At 45.8% G+C, this 22,197-nt stretch overlaps 1 protein-coding gene across 2 annotated transcripts in view; it reads right to left on the minus strand.

The window, feature by feature from the left end:
* The window catches only part of LOC147627182 (uncharacterized), an 84,217-nt gene that overhangs the window by 52,392 nt on the left and 9,628 nt on the right, over positions 1-22,197 (minus strand). The window contains exon 2 of one of the 2 annotated variants that reach the window (XM_086815807.1): positions 7,419-7,509. In XM_086815807.1, coding sequence (XP_086671933.1) covers positions 7,419-7,509 — 91 coding nt within the window. The remainder of the gene's footprint in view (positions 1-7,418; positions 7,510-22,197) is intronic. The other variant, XM_086815808.1, reaches the window with a different exon arrangement.

A 22,197-nucleotide genomic window follows, 5' to 3' on the forward strand; every position in this document is an offset into this window, starting at 1 on the left:
CAGTCAAACGCATTTTTCATTATCTTAAGGGTACCCTGGATCTTGGTTTGTTCTATCCCAGGGGGGGCAGCTTGCAGCTTTATGCATACAGTGATTCAGATTGGGCTGGTGATTATGATACCAGGCAATCCACCAGTGGGAATTGTTTTTTTCTTGGCAGTTCATGCATATCTTGGTTGAGTAAAAAGCAACCCACTGTTGCTACATCTACTTGTGAGGCTGAGTACAAGGCAGTCTTTACAACTACAGTAGATTGTGTATGGTTGAGGAGACTATTGGCTGATCTTCGTGAGTGTCAGCAGACACCCACCACCATTCTCACTGATAGCCAGACTGCTATGGCCGTGGCACAAAATCCAATATTTCATGCATGTACCAAGCACATTGAGATTCATTATCACTATGTCAGAGAGAGGCTACATGCAGGAGAGATCAGTTTGTCTTATTGCCCTACACAGGATAATGTTGCAGATCTATTCACAAAGGCTTTACCTCAAGAAAAGTTTGAAGCTTTCCGCAAAGCTTTGGGCTTACTCTCATACAGAGAGTGATCTGCTACCTTGTACATGTTCACACTTCCACTACAGGGGGGATTTGTAGGATATGCTCACTTATGGTAGTGCTGTGTGTGAACAGGGCTTAACCAAGGGCACTTTTTTCCATGTGGTTTTTTCCCTTGGACATCAAGTGTGAAAGGACACTCTAATATATAATATTTTGTACTTCTATATTATATGGATGTGGCATACATGCAAGGGTTGACTTGCATTTTGTGGATACCACACTTTTGGCTCTCTCTCTCTCTCTCGCTATATTCCAGTTCCAGTTTCATTTTCTAGGTACCAGTAGTATCATCTTTATTTTTCATTTTTCTGGGTTTTTTTATCCAGACATTGTATCAGATCCACCATGATGTAACTTTTGGTCTCATAGGTCATTATGGCCTTTTGAAGACGTTAATATAACATTTCATTTCATTTTCATTTCTCTCTCTCTCTAGTTTCTGTGTGTGATCTATTCTACCCTGCACCTAACCCTAATGTGCAGGTTTGTGTGTGAGTGTGTGAGTCCAACACCCAACATAAATAGCATGATTTATTGTTCTAACTTGAATGTAGGTATGCTAGTTACCATGCAGTTATGCTAGTTAGCATTATGAATGTGCTAATTAGCATGCAAGTATGGTAGTTAGCATAATTAAGTGTTCTAACAAGCATGCAACATGCTAACTAGTATGTAAGTATACTAACTAACATGCAATTATGCTAGTTAGAATGCCGAATGTGCTAATTAGCATGCAAGTATGGTAGTTAGCATGATTTAGTGTTCTAACAAGCATGCAGGTATGCTAATTAACATGTAGGTATGCTAGTTAGAATTATGAATGTGCTAATTAGCATGTATGTATGGTAGTTAGCATGATTTAGTGTTCTAACAAGCATGCAGGTATGCTAACTAATATGCAATTATGCTCGTTAGCATGCAAGTATGGTAGTTATCATGCAGGTATGCTAGTTAGCATGATTTAGTGTTCTAACAAGTATGTAGGTATGCTAGCTAGCATGCAGTTATGCTAGTTAGCATGCAAGTACAGTAGTTAGCATGAAGGTATGCTAGTTAACATGATTTAGTGTTCTAACAAGCAGTCAAGTATGCTGGTCAGCATTGATGAGTGTGCTAACGAGCATACATGTATGCTAGTTAGCATTAATGGGTCGAGCAGAGAAAGATTAACTTCTTCCGTTTGTACCATCTAACTGTGCTAACAAGCATGCAAGTATGTTACTTAGCATTATTTACTGTTCTAGCTAGCACGCATGCATGTTAATTAGTATAATTAGCGAGTGTCCTAACTCGCAGGCAGGTGTCGTAGTTAGAATGAATAACTAGTATGCAAGTATGCCATTTATCGACAGTGAATGTACTATGATAGTTAGCACGTGTAACCAGTAAACAAGGTTCATGTACTTGAGGCTAATCGAGTAGATGAACCGGATACTTGATGTAACAGTGTCGTCTGATTCTTTTTCTGCAGACATCTTTCTTGTTGGGAGAGACACGTGTTTCAGATTCCCAAAAGAAGTAAACAAGTTCTTTGATTTCATCTCTTATGGCACTGCAACATGGAAGCCTCGAGCAGGCTTTCAATGAGAATAAGTGGTCACCATCATTTATCCGAGACTACACACTATTTTTTGCAATGTACAAGAAACACCTCGAAACTTGCATAACTTTGGCGACCTTTGTAATGGGCAGTTGCTGAGTACAATTCATGAGAGTAGTCAATGTACTTTTCTTCCACGAGCACATAAACCTGTAAACCAGCCCATGTGGCTCATTCATGCGCTCATAAACCTGTAAACCAGCCCATGTGGCTCATCCATGAACTCATAAACCTGTATAATAGCCTGTATGTCACATCCATGAGCGCCAAAACCTGTAAACCAGCCCATGTGGCTCATCCATGGGCGCATAAACTAGTCTTACATCCTGTATATCGCATAAAACCAAAAATTTCAGCAAGCTTTAGGACTATTTTGCTGAAAAACAGCCATCCGGGGTGTGCAAGATGGTAGAGTAGTGAAAATCATCTTCCCCAAGCTTGATATGGCTAAGGTGGGCTTAGAAATGAAGAGAAATGGAGAAAAATCAGAGTTTTCAACCTCCAAAAACCTACTTGAAGCTCAAACTTGCGGCTCGCCCAAGAAATAACTCTCATGTTCAAATAAGCAAAAAAATCAGCTCTAAAAATATCCCAGATGATAGCTCATTTCACAATGGCACTGTGGCAATACTCGATCTTTGTCGAATTCCAAAGGTAATGACACGAACGGAAATTCCATCGGAGATTGCTAAAAATAGCAACTTCCCTAAAATTTAGGAGATGATCTCTTTGTGTTCCACCACATGAGAAATACATGTAAGCACCACGTAGAAACCTGTTTCATTGCTCAATCTCTCCCAAATCCTCAAGAGTTCGCCATATACATACTTTCCACTTGACACTTGAGCTCCAAAGCCCATCTCTGTATCCAAGAAACCATCTCGAGTGCCTGGACCATGCTACGAACACTTGGTCCTTTGTACTTGATAATCCCACATTGTACATTCTTGATCTTTTGGGCATCCAAAGCCCATCCACACACATGAATTCTGGAGATGCCCAAAATAGTGATAGAGCTAATGATGATAATGGACAGCAAATGAAAGCGATTAGACCATGGTGATGTGGATCAAGGTGGAGGCGGTGGCTCTAATACCATGTTGGAAATCACATGGTACCTAAAAGATACCTAAAAGAAAGTGAAGCAAATAGAAAACACAAACATAGGCCCAGGTACAAGAGGTGTAAATGCTGGAAACTGATGTTTATTGCTGAAAACTGAGCACGAGGAAAGCCCATAGGTGCTGTACAATGATAAGAAGCAGAAGCAGCTGCTAATGACCTCAAGAGGATGCAAAAGAACGAGATGAAATGAGGGGAAAGGGGAGCCACCCTTTTATACTCCTCATGAGAGCTGGTTGGCCAGCTGTAGTAGGCTGACAGCTCCATAATAGCATAAAAATGCTATAAAAGGCATAAAAAATGGAAAAAAATGCCTAAATAAATATGCATATGTGGGGCCTCATAAATGGCCAGTACAAGCATGAAATGATGCAGTAGACCCTTTGGAGATGATATATAATCCAATCTTCTGATACTAGGCACGGGGTGCCTATTTGAGACCATAAAGAGCCTTTTGCAGAAGATACACATGGGTGTCCTCCCCCTAAATCACAAAACCAGGAGGCTGCTCAACATAAACTTCCTCTTCTAAATGTCCATTCAGAAAAGTAGATTTGACATCCATCTGGAACATGGGCCATGTAAAGTGTGCAGCCAAAGCCAAAACAATCCTGATGGTGGTATACCTGGCTGTAGGAGCAAATGTCTCATCAAAGTCTTCACCTGCCTTTTGAGCATATCCTCAAGCGACAAGGTGGGCTTTGTACTTGTCCAAAGATTTCCAACAGGTTGGTGGTGTTCCACAAGACCCAAGGGGAAAGGCAAACTTGCAAGTCGGATGCCACTTGGGGCATACCAAGAATGGCTTTTAGGCAACGGTTCCAAGGGAGGATGATCCTCCAAGGAGTGGAGTGAGAGTGCCAGACTCAATACTCAGAAAAAGAAGACCAAAGAAAGTGTTCAGGGATAGCGCAAGAAGGAAAGGAGACAAAGTGGAATGGATGCACAGATCTTCATCAAATTTGGAGTGGATTTGAATACCAGGCAAGGTTTTCAGTGAAAAGGTTGCCAAGAAGGTAAGGATGACAAGTTGGGGAGTCCATGAGGAGACAAGGGGATGATGACAATCATCCAGGGTCAAAAGTTGGAATCTCGTCATCAAGTTTAGCAGAAGGGGATGTCACGTGCATGACATGGACATGCTAACCTCCTTGCTAATCCCTAAAGGGAAATAGATAAAAAGACTTGATTATGGAGCTACAGCAGCTAAGCATGGGCAGGGAAGACACTAGAAAGACCAAGATACTGTTAGCCGTAATTAAAAAGGATTTCCTGTGTTTGCTGCAGCAAGTGGAGGGTGTTTGTCCAAGGACCTGGCCAACAGCAGGTCGGCCAGTCCAGAAGTGCTTCAAGGGCTTATAAATAGCCATTGGCTGGGCTCATTGTGATCATTCAGTCCTTCATTAGACTATGACTTCTAGGAGTCAAGAATCCTTTTCAAGGGGCAGCCTAGGGCTCGCCAAGACTTGTACTACCTTTTTTGTACATTATGAATATACTGAAAATCAGCTCTCTCGACCGTCAACCACATTTTTACATTGAGGTGCCTGATTGATCAGGCCAAGGCACGGAGGCAACGGCTCTATTGTTGCTTTGTGGATTTCCGCAAGGCATTTGATACTATGCCCAGAGAGCGCCTCTTTCGGCGACTACAGACACTAGGCATACCTTCAGACATGATGTGGGGCATATACAGGCTATATGAGCAGGTCTTTGGGAGAGTCCGATGCCCAGGAGGCTTGTCCGACACAGTTGCTAGCACCATTGGTGTGAAGCAGGGGTGCCCGCTCTCCCCCACGCTCTTTGGGCTCTATATTGATGAGGTGGTCGATTACATCACACAAGGAGGAGGTCTGGGGTTGAGCTATCAGGTATTACTGTCCATGTTATGCTTTATGCTGATGACATCGTCTTGGTATCCGACACGCAGGTTGGGCTTCAAAGACACCTTGTGGCTCTTGATGACTTCTGCGCACAGCAGGGGCTCACAATGAACTTTGGGAAAACCAAGGTTATGATCTTCCACACTTCACCCGCAGTCAGGAGCCACACTACTCTCACATTAGCAAGAGGGCAGGTTGAGGTGGTGAGCTCTTATGTTTACCTTGGCATCACATTTACTGCTGGACGCTTCTCCATGGCTCAGGCAGTCCGAGACAGAGTGACCCGGGGGTATGCAGCTCTTGCTGGCCTTGAGCGTCAGTGTCATCAGGCACATTTTCAGGAACCCCCCACGAAGGGGTGGCTCTTTGATACATTAGTGACACCAGCCTTGATGTATGCAGCAGCGGTTTGGGCACCAGGGCTTGCAGCCTCCACATGGGTACAGCTAGAGAGACCACAGATCTTGATGCTCTCGAGGATGATACGCAGCAAACCATCCGTCCCGCACGACATTGTTCGAGCTGAGTTTGCTGCACCACCTATCGTAGTGGACGCATTGTTCCAGACGATCTCCTTTATATACAGGATGAGGGAGATGCCCACGGAGAGATTATCCCGCCGAGCTTTTGAGGCATCCAGACAGCTGGCCGAGGTTGGACACACTGGATCTTGGTATGCACAGATGCTACAGTGGTTCTCACATCATGGGATAAACATTGAGCGGTTGCCACCTTTTCAATATGATCAGTCTGCTCCACGGGGTTACCTCTCTCTCAATGAGAGGAACAGAGTGATGAGACAGGACATATGGCAGCACTACATACAGGAGACATGGACAGCACCAGAGAGCCCACTACCACCGAAGATGCTGTATTACAGAGACCACTTTATGAGCATCTCAGGGGATGGGTTTATACATCGACCGTGGTACATGGATGTATACATGCCACACAGCTCTCGCGTTGCTATTGGACAGCTACGAGTCTCATCACATCAGCTAGAGATAGAGGCTGGGAGAGCGGCACGGGTTCCCAGAGCTGAGCGGATATGCAGATTGTGCCGCGAGGAGGTGGAGACTGAGGATCACTTTGTATGTAGATGTAGAGCCCACCAGGGGGTCAGAGATAGATATGCAGGATTGTTTGAGGAGCACTCTTCACTACATCAGTTGATGGAGGCCTCGGACCAGCGACAGCTTGGCAGACTACTACTAGAGTTTCATAGTTCTCGAGAGAGACTCCTCCAGACACCCGCTCCCACTAGGGGTGGGAGACAGTCCCAGCTCACAGATTTCTTCCAGAGAGCTATGCCAATGCCAGCTGATGTACCACGTGGGGTGACTGCACAAAGAGCAGAGGAATTGAGAGCCAGGAGGAGACCTAGACAAACTGGACATAGAGCACCCCGACTCCGTCACCGAGAGATAGCAGCTATCCGAATTAGACACCAGATGGAGACACAAGAGAGGCTAGCTCGATTTCATTCAGACTCAGGGTACATGTTCACGCCATTCACAGCCTCAGCATCGGCGATGTATGATATCTTATATCCCTCTTATGGCACTGGATGGAGTTAGACATAGACCTGCATAGCATGCTTGTACTACCCCTTCAGCATATACAGATGCATCTTGCCTTAGCACTCCATCCACATCCCCACCCCCCCTTATATTGTTTGTATATGGGCTCCACCGATCCATGATGATTCACAGTTGTATCCAGACACATGCACACTTTTTCTTTTCTTTCTTTTCTTCCGATGACCAGAAGAACACAGTTGTATTATTTTGTCTCATAGGCCGACTTTGGCCTCTCGTAGACGTTAATATATCTTTCTTCTTCTTTCTTTCTTTCTCTCTTCTCTCCATCTCTTGCTTGAATTTTGCATCAAGTTGTTCCAGGACAGGTGTTTAGGGCTGAAAGAAGACTCCCAAAGCTTCTGCATGTGACAATAGCATTGTGAAATACCTCATTGGGTTCCCAACCTTGATCACTAAGACACCTGATTTTCATCTCCCCCACTCATGCTAGGAGCTGAACACTCACCCCCTCTCTTTCACCCTCAAAAGCTCTAAAAGCCACCACCAGGCCCATCCAAGGTTACCACTTATACCATTACTTCCATTTCACCCATGAGCATGACATAAGTTACAACATTAACATCATGAATAAAAGTAAATGTCACCTATACAATAAATTATTTTTATTTCCTATAACTGAATGTTTGATGCCATAGCCATCACACTCACCACCCAGAGCATACTTTTTGCTTAATGCCAATGTGGCTTCAAACTTGTCTATAGCTGCCAAGTAAATTTTGTCTGCATCTTCAGCTGCATCCTGTTCCAAATTTAGCCCATAAAACATACATTAGCAAAAATTGGAATCCTTAAGTTTCTTGAACCATTTATTATCAAAAAAAAAAAATCTAATTAGACTTTGGCATATGCTTAATTCTAAAAGTCATAACCTTGCATGAACTCCTGCAATATGACTCTATACCACAAAGGCCTAGTCTCCTTTACAAGAGACCAAAACCCCCAAAGACCATATCCAAACCGGCTTGGAGCCTCCATACAAGAAAGTAAGAAACAACTTACCCCAAGGGCAACAGCCATTTAGGTCAAGGAACTGCAGACCGGGTCATCATCTTCACTAAACAATAAGTCAATTGCTTTATCACTAGCGTTGACATGTATAGACATCAATGCACCTTCTGTAGAGAAATGTCTACGTGGCATCCAAGTGCGGGATGCACGTGACAGCCTAACTATAATAATGATCCATGCTTAGGACACCTAGGAATGCATTGATTATTACATGCATCAGCTCCAAAAGATTCACAGACATAAACCATAACCATAAGGTACTACAAGGTTACGGTCTGGTGGAGGAATAGGTCGTTTTGAGCCCTAATTACGTGAGCAGAATAACCAGAAGAAACGGCATAGATGCGTGCGTATGACAAGAATAACAATACCCAAAGCATTGGTGTCACGAACCCCTAATTTCTTGGACATGCAGGTCATGTTAATCCTATGCATGCGTATGGATCATATGGGCAAGGCCCATATGGAGTCCAAGGGATGTTTTGGATTTCGAGCACGACAAGAAGGAGATCCTCAAGATGTTTTGATCTCACGCACTGCCCGGTGGATATCATTGGATGTCCTAGATCTCAAGCAAGGCCAGTGGAGATCTTTGTATGATGTTTTGGATCTCAGGCAAGGCCTCTATGAAGCCACTTATGCAAATCCAGAACTGCTGAGGAAATGCACATATGCTAGCTGAAGATGTAAACCGGCCTTCAGAAAGCAAAGGGCGGTGGAACAAACATTTGCACATAAAACACTTCAACACCATTGAGGACCTAGAAAAGGAAAACAAACAAGGGAAGCTAGAGTGCTCCTGCAAACAGTACACGGACACCGATTGGCCCCAAAACGCAGTGGCGCCCCTTGCGGTATTTCTTCAATTGATTATAAGAGCTTTGATTACAATATAAGGCTGGTAACTTAGCCGTCCCAGTAGAACTCCTGAAGCCTGCAAAGAACCTGCATCTGGCTTCTAGTCCACACGGCATCCACAAACAAGTCCAGCCATTGTTCACATCGAAAGACTCTCACATTGAGTCTCCATACAGAAGCTTTCTCCCATGATCAAGGCTGCCACAACCATCCATAGCCTCTCACACTATGAACAGCATCACACCCTGACACATCCAGTGCTTCTGCATCACAACACAGACTCCCAAACTGTCTCTCAAAAGAGAACTCGTATCACAGCACAGCATACCATACAGTCGACACACCTGTACCAACCCTCTCTACCTTTCAAGGGTATATCCATCTCTGTCATGGATTCCTTGTCCCCTGTCCAATCAGTAGCAAGGCTGTACCAAACATATGTCCATTCCTGTACCCTTTGCCTGCATGTGACCTATCTCCTCGAGAAACCCAAAAACATGTCTCTTCGAGAAAACCTACGACATGTTTCCACATGAAACCCTTAGGCCTGTTTCCCTTTGAAACTTCTGTCCTGTTTCCACACATCTAGTTACCTGTTCCCTCATGAAACATCTGGCAACATAGAGATGCCCATAACTGTAGGTCCCACTGTTCCTTTCTAGCAGGAAGAAAACAATCCGCTCCATGAGCACGCAGCTATGCGAGCTTGCATCACTCCCATGCCAAGAAACATAACCAAATGACCTGTACTTGCAGCCCAAAACCCAAGTACGTTGCTGAATTTGCAACCAAACAAAAACAGCCCATAAACTGTCCTGTTTCCACCCTCTGAACTGCCAAACCCTTCCTCTCACAAAGGGCTAGAGATAACCACTCTGTAACAGTCTTGAGCCAGTGAAAAGAGAGACTCCGAAAGACATCACCTGCAGTCCCACTTGCTCACAAAGAAAGAGAGACTTACAGTCTTTATGTCGCTTTCCACAAAACAGAAAAAGACACGAGGAAAAGCCCCGTTGTGTCCTGCCTTCTTGTCCTGCAGTCCACGCCTTTGTGTCCAACTCTGCCTGTATGGACAGCAGCGCAGCCATCCAGATTCATGCCAAAAGCAAAGGGGAAAGAGGGATTCAATAAGCGCCAACTTCTGTCCTGTCCGTACAGTCGTACAGATCTGTAGGTATTCCCCTGTGCGCAGCCAGCATGCAATCCACTTCAGAAGGTAAGCATAAGAGAAGCGCAGCCCTGCAGCCCCTGAAAGAAACGCAGCCCTGCAGCCTGTATGCGCCTCTTTTTCAGATTAGCTCTCCTCACCAGCAGCCTGACCTGCCACGTGGACTGTACCTGCACATGCGCCGCCTCCAATCCTGCAGCCGCCGGCCTATCCCTGCAGACCTGCGTAGCCACACACTCTAGCCTGCCGGTATGCAAGAGAAGGAGAGGGAGAGATAGAAAAGCCAACGCAATCCAGCCAGCATCTCTTCTCCTCTCCCAAAAAACACATGCGCCTCATCAAAGGATAGGCGCCTCTTTTGTCTGCCAGCCCCCCTTTTTACCAAAAAGCTCACACGTGGCCCCAAAATAGCATAAGGGCCACGTTTTTCTTTATAAAAAGCATTAAAAATGATTTTAAAGGTTTTTAAACCTTTTAAGCTAAAATCTCTTTGCCCCCTTTCACACATGGGGTTGTCCACACATGGGCTCCCTTTTTGACTCCAACCTGATGCCATTCACACTGTCCACCATGTCCCCTTGCACACCTGCATCTTGTCCAGAGAAAAAACACAGGGTCATAACATACCCCCCTCTTGAAAAATGGCAAGCGTCCTCGATTGCACTCAATGGCACAGTAAGGCATCCTATGAGCAATGACACCCCATATGGCAAAAACAATGGCCTTCCAATGCATCTGGATGATAAAAACAATCATCCTGCACAATAAGCCACACTGTCCTCTTGCTTGTTCCTTCAGAACCTACACCAAAAGTCTAAAACCAAATGGAAACACGTTAACTGTGTTAGCCAAAAACAAAACCATGCATCATTCTACATATGGCACACATATGCATGACACACATATGCATTCGCAAACAATATGCTCCTCAAAATGCTCTACCTACTCCAAAGTAACAGTCTAAGGGCTGCTCGCAAGCCTTACGCCCATGGGCATCCCACAGGACCCACGACTGAAGGTAAAACATGAGCATATGAAAGCACTCAATGCATCCAAACACTACATCCACTAAGTACTTTCCCACATATGTCTCATGGCCATCCCGCAGGAGTTACACCCAATGGTGCATCCATGAACATAATAAAGCACTTGATGTATCATACCAACATACATGCAGCACATGACACAATGCAGAGTATTTCCCAATGTATTCTCAATGATACTAGGATCCAATGGCACCAGAATACAAAAATACCTCTACCTCTAAAAGTGAATGCATACATGCACAAACAGAGTTCGATCCATATTTCCATCAACCAAACCAACTCTAGGACTGCTCGCAAGACTTATGCCCTCCATAGAGTTATCCATAGTTGCAGTTAGAGTTCCAGGTGCCCGCGACTGTGAACCATACTCAACCATCATCTCATGTGTCTAGAACACAAGATCATAGAAGTCCCATAAGCAAATGTACTGTCAGCCTCAGTACCTTCGGGTGAATACAAAGATGTCACCAAGCGACTCCTAGATAACAAATGAGCCTGTCTGTAACAAGGGAGCAGAGGTGCTACCCCCCTCTTGAGCATCAGGCAATGCTCCAGACCTATGCTCTGCTGAACCTGAATGAGCCGTAACAAGAGTCGACTCCAACTCATAGGCATCAAGATAAAGCTGCAAATCCTGAGGTGAATCTGCTAAGTCACCCTCCTCCATCCACTTCGCATCCATCAGTGAACCTCCTTCATCCAGTTCGTATCCATCAGTGAACAGCTATTGAACTTCACAGGATAGCGACGGGAAACTTTACCCTGGACCTTTCTTTCCTTATGTGCCAGTATATGCTCAAGAATAAGAACCTCGTCAAGTTCCTCCACTTCCATCTGAGCCTCATCTGATACATCCTCAGGCACCCAAAACCTGCTTGCACTCCACCCAAGTGATAAGCACAAGTCCCGATGAAGCATAGTAGATCACCACTGCTAAACATAGAAAGAAACTGTCTTCCGAACCCATGAAGCCTCCATGAAGATACCACCGGTGACAAACTGTCGAAAGCCATAGCCTTCAACGCATCTCTTGCACCATAACACTTCAACTGCTTCTTGTTCCTGGCCGACTACTTCTTGTCCTTGGTGTCTTTTCTCCTGAGCTTCATCTTCAGCTCTTGCTCTTCACCTCATATAGGCAAAGACACAAAATCCTGTACTGTGTCCTGCACTTCCTTTTCACTTTCCTCATGTTGAAGCTTTTAATGTGACTCTCATGAGACAACCACGAGCTCGCCCCCTTGGGAAAGTTGGCGATTGTCCCAACCAAAGCAACCACGGACTCGCCTCCTTGAGAAAGTCGACGATGTGTCCCGGCAACGGAACCTTGTAAACCGGCCTTCAGAAAGCAAAGGGCGGTGGAACAAACATTTGCACATAGAACACTTCAACACCATTGAGGACCTAGACAAGGAAAACAAACAAGGGGAGCTAGAGTGCTCCTGCAAACAGTACACGGACACCGATTGGCCCCAAAACGCAATGGCGCCCCTTGCGGTATTTCTTTAATTGATTATAAGAGCTTTGATTACAATATAAGGCTGGTAACTTAGCCGTCCCAGTAGAACTCCTGAAGCCTGCAAAGAACCTGCATCTGGCTTCTAGTCCACACGGCATCCACAAACAAGTCCAGCCATTGTTCACATCGAAAGACTCTCTCACATTGAGTCTGCATACAGAAGCTTTCTCCCATGATCAAGGCTGCCACAACCATCCATAGCCTCTCACACTATGAACAGCATCACACCCTGACACATCCAGTGCTTCTGCATCACAACACAGACTCCCAAACTCTCTCAAAAGAGAACTCGTATCACAACACAGCATACCATACAGTCGACACACCTGTACCAACCCTCTCTACCTTTCAAGGGTATATCCATCTCTGTCATGGATTCCTTGTCCCCTGTCCAATCAGTAGCAAGGCTGTACCAAACATATGTCCATTCCTGTACCCTTTGCCTGCATGTGACCTATCTCCTGGAGAAACCCAAAAACATGTCTCTTCGAGAAAACCTACGACCTGTTTCCACATGAAACCCTTAGGCCTGTTTCCCTTTGAAACTTCTGTCCTGTTTCCACACATCTAGTTACCTGTTCCCTCATGAAACATCTGGCAACATAGAGATGCCCATAACTGTAGGTCCCACTGTTCCTTTCTAGCAGGAAGAAAACAATCCGCTCCATGAGCACGCAGCTATGCGAGCTTGCATCACTCCCATGCCAAGAAACATAACCAAATGACCTGTACTTGCAGCCCAAAACCCAAGTACGTTGCTGAATTTGCAACCAAACAAAAACAGCCCATAAACTGTCCTGTTTCCACCCTCTGAACTGCCAAACCCTTCCTCTCACAAAGGGCTAGAGATAACCACTCTGTAACAGTCTTGAGCCAGTGAAAAGAGAGACTCCGAAAGACATCACCTGCAGTCCCACTTGCTCACAAAGAAAGAGAGACTTACAGTCTTTATGTCGCTTTCCACAAAACAGAAAAAGACACGAGGAAAAGCCCCGTTGTGTCCTGCCTTCTTGTCCTGCAGTCCACGCCTTTGTGTCCAACTCTGCCTGTATGGACAGCAGCGCAGCCATCCAGATTCATGCCAAAAGCAAAGGGGAAAGAGGGATTCAATAAGCGCCAACTTCTGTCCTGTCCGTACAGTCGTACAGATCTGTAGGTATTCCCCTGTGCGCAGCCAGCATGCAGTCCACTTCAGAAGGTAAGCATAAGAGAAGCGCAGCCCTGCAGCCCCTGAAAGAAACGCAGCCCTGCAGCCTGTATGCGCCTCTTTTTCAGATTAGCTCTCCTCGCCAGCAGCCTGACCTGCCACGTGGACTGTACCTGCACATGCGCTGCCTCCAATCCTGCAGCCGCCGGCCTATCCCTGCAGACCTGCGTAGCCACACAGTCTAGCTTGCTGGTATGCAAGAGAAGGAGAGGGAGAGATAGAAAAGCCAGCGCAATCCAGCCAGCATCTCCTCTCTTCTCCCAAAAAACACATGCGCCTCATCAAAGGATAGGCGCCTCTTTTGTCTGCCAGTCCCCCTTTTTACCAAAAAGCTCACACGTGGCCCCAAAATAGCATAAGGGCCACGTTTCTCTTTATAAAAAGCATTAAAAATGATTTTAAAGGTTTTTAAACCTTCCAAGCTAAAATCTCTTTGCCCCCTTTCACACATGGGGTTGTCCACACATGGGCTCCCTTTTTGACTCCAACCTGATGCCATTCACACTGTCCACCATGTCCCCGTGCACACCTGCATCTTGTCCAGAGAAAAACACAGGGTCATGACAGAAGATGTGAGGATCTTCTATGCTACCTTGGACTGAAGCACGGAGTGCTTGAGGCTGATTGTAGTGCTCCAAGATCCCTCGGGGATCTCAAGCACACATGTTCTCTTTATCTGCTTTGTTGAACTCTCGTGAATGATGTGATTTATGTAGGAGCTACTTAAATAGGGACTATTTCTGTCAAATCCCCACCGGATCTCCTCGTGGAACGCTCCTGGTACGAGACTCGAAACCTGCAAACAAACAAACAACAAGGGGGGTGCAGGACTGACTCACCTCCCAACCACAACAGCCGTGGGCAAGCCCACAGTCTTGGCTGTCTCCACCGAGCCACGAGCTGAGCTAACTAGGTTGACGTACCGACCAATCTCCACCTCACGACGTCCCATACCGCCACGAAGCTACCCTCGCGGGTCTCGAGATTGCTGCCGACCTCGGCTGCATAAAGCAGGTGCACGTCTGCACTAGATCCAGGCTCCAGAGCATAGAGCTCTCACAAATCACACGAGACTCTATATGACTAATGACTAACCTCGGGCACCCTTTTATAGGCTCTTGGCCGGTCATCAGGCGTCCACACTTGGGTGCCCGCCCGTCCATACTTGGGTGCCGCCCGTTAGTCTATCCCTAACTCAGCTCGCCAATTAGCCTGCCTAGCTCCAAGCTTCCCCAAACCTCGAAGCTAGTCTTGTGTGCGTATAGCACACGATAGATACACACTATGCACATGACATACTCCCCTTCCTCTAAGAGCTCACTCCTGAGCTCACTAAAAAGCCAGGGTAATCTCTCTGAAGAGAAGTCAATGTCTCCTATGTAGTGTCCTCCTCAACACGATCCTTCCACTTGATCTTGTATTCCGTGATAAGCGTATGACGCAATCTTCTTTCACGAAATCCAAGAATCTTTTCAGCTTCGTGCGGAACAAATGTCATGTCCTCGACATCTATAATTTCTTGAGGAGTAACTAACTGGTCTGTTCCACCCAATACTTCCTTAAGTCTACTGACATGAAATACAGGATGAACTTTCACATGAGAAGGCAAATCCAATTTATATGCAACTGAACCAATCCTTCGTGTAATACGAAATGGTCCACAGTATCTAGGGGATAATTTCAGAGATCGACCTGTCCGTAAAGTCTCGGAATCTTTCGGAACTCGCAAATACACCATTGTTCCTTCAGAGAACTCTCTGGGTGAACGATGTCTATTAGAATAAAATCTGTATCGGTCTTTAGCACTTCTAATAGATTCTTTCGCAACTTGTAACATTTCTTGCATATCTTGCAAAAAATTACGTGCTGCATCATGCTGAAGTCCTGAGAATCCTACTGTAACAGGTGATCTAGGTTGAAAACCATACATAAGCATGAAAGGATTAAAACCTGTACTCGTATGCTTAGTACTGTTATATGCAAATTTTAACATAGGAAGATAATCCTCCCATAAACTCTGTCTTTTGGATACATATGCTCGAAGCATATCCTCCAAAATCTGATTCACTCTTTCAATCTGGCCATCAGACTGAGAATGCTCTGAGGAACTCAAATTCAAAGTTGTTTCCAACTTCTCAAACACAAGTTTCCAAAAATCACTCGTAAACTTAGAGTCCCTATCACTGACTATGTCCTGCCGGTAACCCGTACAGTCTAAACAATTGCTCGATAAACTGCCTTGCTAATTACGTAGCTGTAATAGTCTTCCGGGTCAGTAAAAATCTAGCCATTTTTGGCAAGCGATCTACCACAACCCAAACAAAATCATGGCCTTGATGTGTTCTTGGCAATCCGGTAATAAAATCCATGGACCCATTTATTACCTAGGATTTGCAAAGGATGCAACAACCCAGCCTGTCTAAAGCGTTCAGCTTTATTTGCCTGACAAATTTGACACTTGAGAACATAATCTTCTACATACCCTTTCATCTTTGGCCAATAAAAAGTGTGTTTCACTAACGCTAGTGTCCTATGTACCCCAGGGCGTCCAGCAGAAGGGGCGTCGTGACACTCCTTAAGAATCTTGGACCTAATGTTCGGGATCTGTGGTACAAAAATTTTGTCATTACGGAATAGTAAACCATTCCGAATCATCCACTAGCCTCCTGCAGCCTGAATGGTAGACTGCTCAATCATTGAGTCTTGGTCAATCAATGAGCTCCCGTCCTGGATCTTCTACCAAAATGGACCAAAATAACTATCAGTCCTGCAAAGCCCTCTCAATGACTGAAATAAGTCAATAGAAATCTCGATGAACGACAAAGTATTCACCTCTCTAATTCGACTAAGCGCATCTGCAACACTATTCATGGACCCTTTCCGATAACGGATCTCAAAATCAAAATCTTACATTAACTCAGTCCAACGAGCTTTTTCCTTCCTCTCAAATCATCCGCATCACACACATACTTGATTGACTGATGATCAGTCAATACCACAAACTTAGAGCCATATAAATAATGTCTCCAAACCTTGAGAGCATGAATCACAGCATAAAGCTCCTTCTCAAGGGTTGGCCAACGAGATTGAGTGTCGTCTAGCTTTTTACTTTCAAAAGCAACCGGTCTATCATCTTGAAATAGAGCCCCGATTGCATAGTCACTGGCATCAGTTTCAAGAACATAAGGCCGACTAGGATCGGGTAATGCTAAGATAGGTGCTTCCTTGACTTTATCTTTCAAAAGTCTGAAGGCCATATCCAAATCATTACTCCAAGTGATAGGCTGATTTGACTTACGTCCACGACCTTTCAATAAGTCGGTCATCGGTAGTGTGAGCTCAGAGTACTCCTGCACAGATTTCCGAAGAAAAACAACAAAACCGAGAAAAGAACGAAGTTGCTTCACTGTTCGCGGTATAGGCCAGTCCAGAACCTTCTGAACTCGGTCATAGTCAATGCTCAATCCATCTCTAGTGATCTTGTGTCCCAAGTAAATGATGTCTATCATAAAAACTCACATTTACTTAACTTAGCATATAATTGATTCTGTCTTAAAATAGATAAGACAATCGTGAGGTGTCTAACATGATCCTCAAGAGTACGACTATATATCAAAATATCATCTAGGAACACCACCACAAATTTTCCCAAATGTTCACGAAAAAGATCGTTCATCATTTGCTGGAAAGTGGCTGGAGCATTGGTTAACCCAAAAGGTAATACGAGAAACTCGTAATGGCCATACCTAGTCCGAAAGGCGGTTCTTTCGACATGCCTTTCGTGAATACGTATCTGGTGATAGCCAGTACGTAAATCTATCTTCGTGAAATATTTCGCTCTTGCTAACCGGTCAATCAGGTCATCTAATCTAAGGAGAGGATAACGGTTCTTAATTGTCAGCTTATTCAATCTCTTGTAATCTACACACATTCTCCAGGTGTTGTCCTTCTTTCTCCTAAGCAACACAGGTGCACCCCAAGGTGATTTACTTGGACGGATCTGGCCCATCCTCAAATAATCTTCGAGTTGTTTAGCCAACTCATCTTCCTCAGCTTGGCTCATCCTGTAAGGTGGAATACTGACAGGATGGGCACTAGGGATCAAATCAATACGATGATCTACTGCCCGTTCAGGTGGTAAACCCGATGGCAATTCCTTAGGAAATATATCGTGAAACGAATCAAGTATCTTCTGTAATTCTTTGCTTTCAAACACACCTAATTCATTAACTTCCATGGAAGGGATGAGAAATGAAGAAAGTGGAATCAATACACAATGGAAAGCGGTATACAAAGAAGAATCCATTATATTTCCAAAATCAACTGTATTTACAAGAGGTCCCTGAGAGGGATGTATACAATCACTTAAAATACTGAAAAGAAAAAATATGACTAGACCAATCTATCTGGACTTGAAGAGTCTTAAACCACGCAATCCCTAATAAGAAGTCTACATTTTCTAAGTGCATAACATAGCATTCCAGAGTATCTTTGTAGTCCTGAATCTGGATAGGAAGCATCTTCACCTTTCGATCCCATACTTGCCTTCCCGTACGTAGACGTACCTCATAGGTATGATCGCTTGGGTGTCGTATCAAGACTCAATTTCTGCACAAGTTTGTAGTTAACAAAATTGTGTGAGCTGCCAGGGTCTAGAAGAATGTGAATTCTATGGCCATTCACTTCTCCATAAACTCAGAGAAGATCATGCAAGCCAAATACTTTAGAGCTGAACAGACAATCAGAACATGTACTAGGACGAGAAAGTACAGTAACTGACGTACCTATCAAAGACAACTGATTAGCTGCCTTTGGCTTGGGTCCTGCGTTGGTCTTTGCACCCTTTTGCTTCGCGCACTCGTTACGCATGTGTCCTTTTTCTTCGCAGATAAAACAACGTCCCTCCTTCTTGAGCTTTAAAGCCTTAAGGAGTCGTTTCTTCTTCGCTGGTGTCGAACTTGAATTCTTCGAAGGTTGGTCCGAAGACTTTCCTTCAGTCGTGTTAGCCATAGGTGCGGAGAACTTTCTTTTATGCTTATTCCCCTGCTCGGTAACGGGTTTAGACTTGGAAGAGACCATTGTATCATCATAGATACGAGCTGAATAGATGGCCTCGTCCAATGTTTTGCATTTGTTATTTTTTACTTATAAACGGTATGAGCCTGGTAAACCAGCTACGAAGAACCCCAAAAGAGTAGTGGGATCCATCTTTGTAGCTTTCATTTGCAAGTCCCTAAACTTCTGGAGATAGACCTCATAAGTGAGGTGCTGCGAGGTCATGGTCAAAGCTGTAAACCGAGCAACAACATCATTATCATCCTCTTTCTTGAGAAATTCCTTCTTGAGGACGTCTTCGAATTGTGCCCAAGTTGTTGGCTTAGGGTTGAGTTCCTTCCACCAAAGCAAAGCTTTGCTTGAGAGGAAACCTGCTACTAACTGGATCTTTTTTCCATCATCATATGGATGAAACTAAAAATGGACCTGCCACTTATGTAGCCATGTGTCCACGATCTCCTTGGTACGCTGCTTTTGCTCGCCCCCGAACTGTTCCGGAGTAATGTTGGGGGCTAAAGCAGAGGCCAAGGTATCCATACCCGAAAGAGTAGATAGGGTAGTGGTCAAGAGAGAGATGGAGTTCTGCAAAGCTTGCATCTGGGTGGCGATTTGTGCCTGACGTTCCGAAGAAGAAGCTTCAAGAGCAACTTTAAACTCTTGGAAATCTGATTTTGACACAATCGTCAAAAAGATCAGCATCGGTATCTTCCGTAGCCAGCAAGCCTTCACGTTCAACAAGGGGCTCCAACTCCGATTCTTGGGTCGACATCGTGAAGAGGGCAAGTGGAGAGAAAATTCGATCTTTGCACAATAAAAGTGCGAGGGAACTTGAGAGCTTGAGAGCTTGAAAACTTGAGAGATGTATGGCAAGAAGCCCACTTAAGGGGTTTATATAACCTTCCCCAAAAGCAACTTGAGCTTTTGCTTTTGTGTTTATATATATATATTCTGCTGTCTTTAAAAAAAAACACCTTTAAACCTTAGAGGGGCCTTTAAACTCTTTAAAAAAACAAAAGCACCCAAATCGTCAAATGCTTTCTCTGGTTTTTTTTCCCCCCTTGGAATTAGCGCCGTTGGCCTGCTGCTTTCGCCACCTGCGCTACTGCCGTCACCGACCGAGCTACAGGCGCCTGCTTTGCTGTCGTCGGCCACCTCGCTGCCATCCACGCGTTCCAGCCAATGCCTATGCTCAGGCGTCCAAGGCGGCCTGTGCCTAGGCTTGGCCGTCTGGCTGCATAGGCCCAGGCGCCCGCCAGCCTGGCCACCTGGCTGCATAGGCCTAGGCACCTGGCCGCCTGGCTACGTAGGCCTAGGCACCCGCCTTTCTAACCGCCTGTGACTTCCGGTGGCCCACGTCCAGTACGCCAACGCCCGCCAACTTTCACACCTCTCGCACGCTCTCTCTCTCACGTTCAACAAAAAAAAACGAACATGCTTTTTTTTTCTGTTTTCTCTCAACAGTTCATGCAATTGCACAAACACGAATCTTCAGCCTTCTTCTTGCAAAGCAAAACAACTCTACCATCTACCTACACCCTCATCACGGGTTTCTTTGATGAAAAAGCACATACTAACTGAAAAAATAACAGCATGCATAGAAAAAACAGCAAGCTTCTCGAACTCGTACCTCTTCTTCGACCTCATCTTCTCTACCTACCGACTTGCTCGTTCATGAGGCACGCTCTGATACCACTGTCAAATCCCCACCAAATCTCCTCATGGCACGCTCCTAGTACGAGACTCGAAACCTGCAAACAAACAAACAACAAGGGGGGCGCAGGCCTGACTCACCTCCCAACCACGACAACCGTGGGCAAGCCCACAGTCTTGGCTGTCCCCACCGAGCCACGAGCTGAGCTAACTAGGTTGACGTACCGACCAATCTCCACCTCGCGACGTCCCATACCGCCACAACGCTACCCTCGCGAGTCTCGAGATTGCTGCCGGCCTCGGCTGCATAAAGCAGGTGCACGTCTGCACTAGATCCAGGCTCCAGACCATAGAGCTCTCACAAATCACGCGAGACTCTATATGACTAATGACTAACCTTGGCCACCCTTTTATAGGCTCTTGGCCGGTCATCAGGCGTCCACACTTGGGTGCCCGCCCGTCCATACTTGAGTGCCCGCCCGTTAGTCTATCCCTAACTCAGCTCGCCAATCAGCCTGCCTAGCTCGAAGCTTCCCCAAACCTCGAAGCTAGTCTTGTGTGCGTATAGCACACAATAGATACACACTGTGCACATGACAATCTCCTGCTGGTCAATGATGATAAAGGGCTGTCGGCCTGCTTTTTATGCCCACGACCTGATTTACACAGCATTTAATGTTGCGCCTCACACATGTGCTGGTGGCCGATGCTGTTTGGTGACAACTATGCTGGCCGATTGGTACTAGATGGTTCCCCTAGTGGCCAACTCGGAGTTTAGGGCTTGCCAATGCTATTTGGCACCCTACACAAGGCATAAATCATGCCTTGCAAGTCCCATGGGCTGGCCCATTTCACATGCTCTAATATGTTTTTTTTATACTTGTGTTATGCAACTACTAGACTGACTTTGACATGCCCTAACCTCAGATGACTTAAATGCTTCTATTCTCCAAGTGGGTTAAGGGACTGACTCTGGCACCTAAGGTCCTAAGGCTAAGGCTAGGAAAATGACCTATGCAGCTCGTGCCTGACATGTCTAGCAGACTGTGCTCACCATGGGGCATAGCATACGACAAATAATCTTTAAAAGGGTATTAATGTTGTATGATGTTACATAAAATGCTGACCTAGTGTGTCACATAGCACCACAGTGTAGGGTGCATGTGACATTCCCTCCTGCTTAGCTCGGTGCTTCCATGTAACCCGACAATAACTGCAGCTACTCCTAGAAGAATTTTTCATCTATCTGTACGGCATAGTCACAGGGGACGGAGGGGACGGCTGCTTGGAACGCAAGGACGGCGAATCGGGACGAAACAACGACGGGGACGGACGGACGTCCCCCACGGCGCGTTTCTCACAGGGGACGGCGACGGGGACGGGGACGGCACTATGAGGGGACGGCAGAGAGCCGTTGTTGCTGGCTGTCCTAGAAGAATTTTTCATCTACTCCTAGAAGAATTTTTCATCTATCTGTACGGCATAGTCACAGGGGACGGAGGGGACGGCTGCTTGGAACGCAAGGACGGCGAATCGGGACGGAACAACGACGGGGACGGACGGACGTCCCCCACGGCGCGTTTCTCACAGGGGACGGCGACGGGGACGGCGACGGGGACGGCGACGGGGACGGGGACGGGCGGAACAACGACGGGGACGCCGCAGGGACGGGGACGGCACTATGAGGGGACGGCAGAGAGCCGTTGTTGCTGGCTGTTTTTTGGCCGTTGCGCTTGCCATTTTTGGCCGTTGCGCTTGCCGTTTCTAGCCATTTATGGCTGTTAACTTGGCCTTGGGCCTTGGCCCTTGAGCCTTGAGCCTTTGAGGCTTGGCCCTCTCTCTCTCTCTTGCCCTTGAGGCTTTCCTCTCTCTCTCTCTTGCCTATCTATATAAGAACAAGCCTCTACAAGGCTACA

This window comes from Cibotium barometz, chromosome 21, assembly GCF_041138505.1.
Source record: "Cibotium barometz isolate CiBa-2024 chromosome 21, ASM4113850v1, whole genome shotgun sequence".
Classification (NCBI taxonomy): Eukaryota; Viridiplantae; Streptophyta; class Polypodiopsida; order Cyatheales; family Cibotiaceae; genus Cibotium; species Cibotium barometz.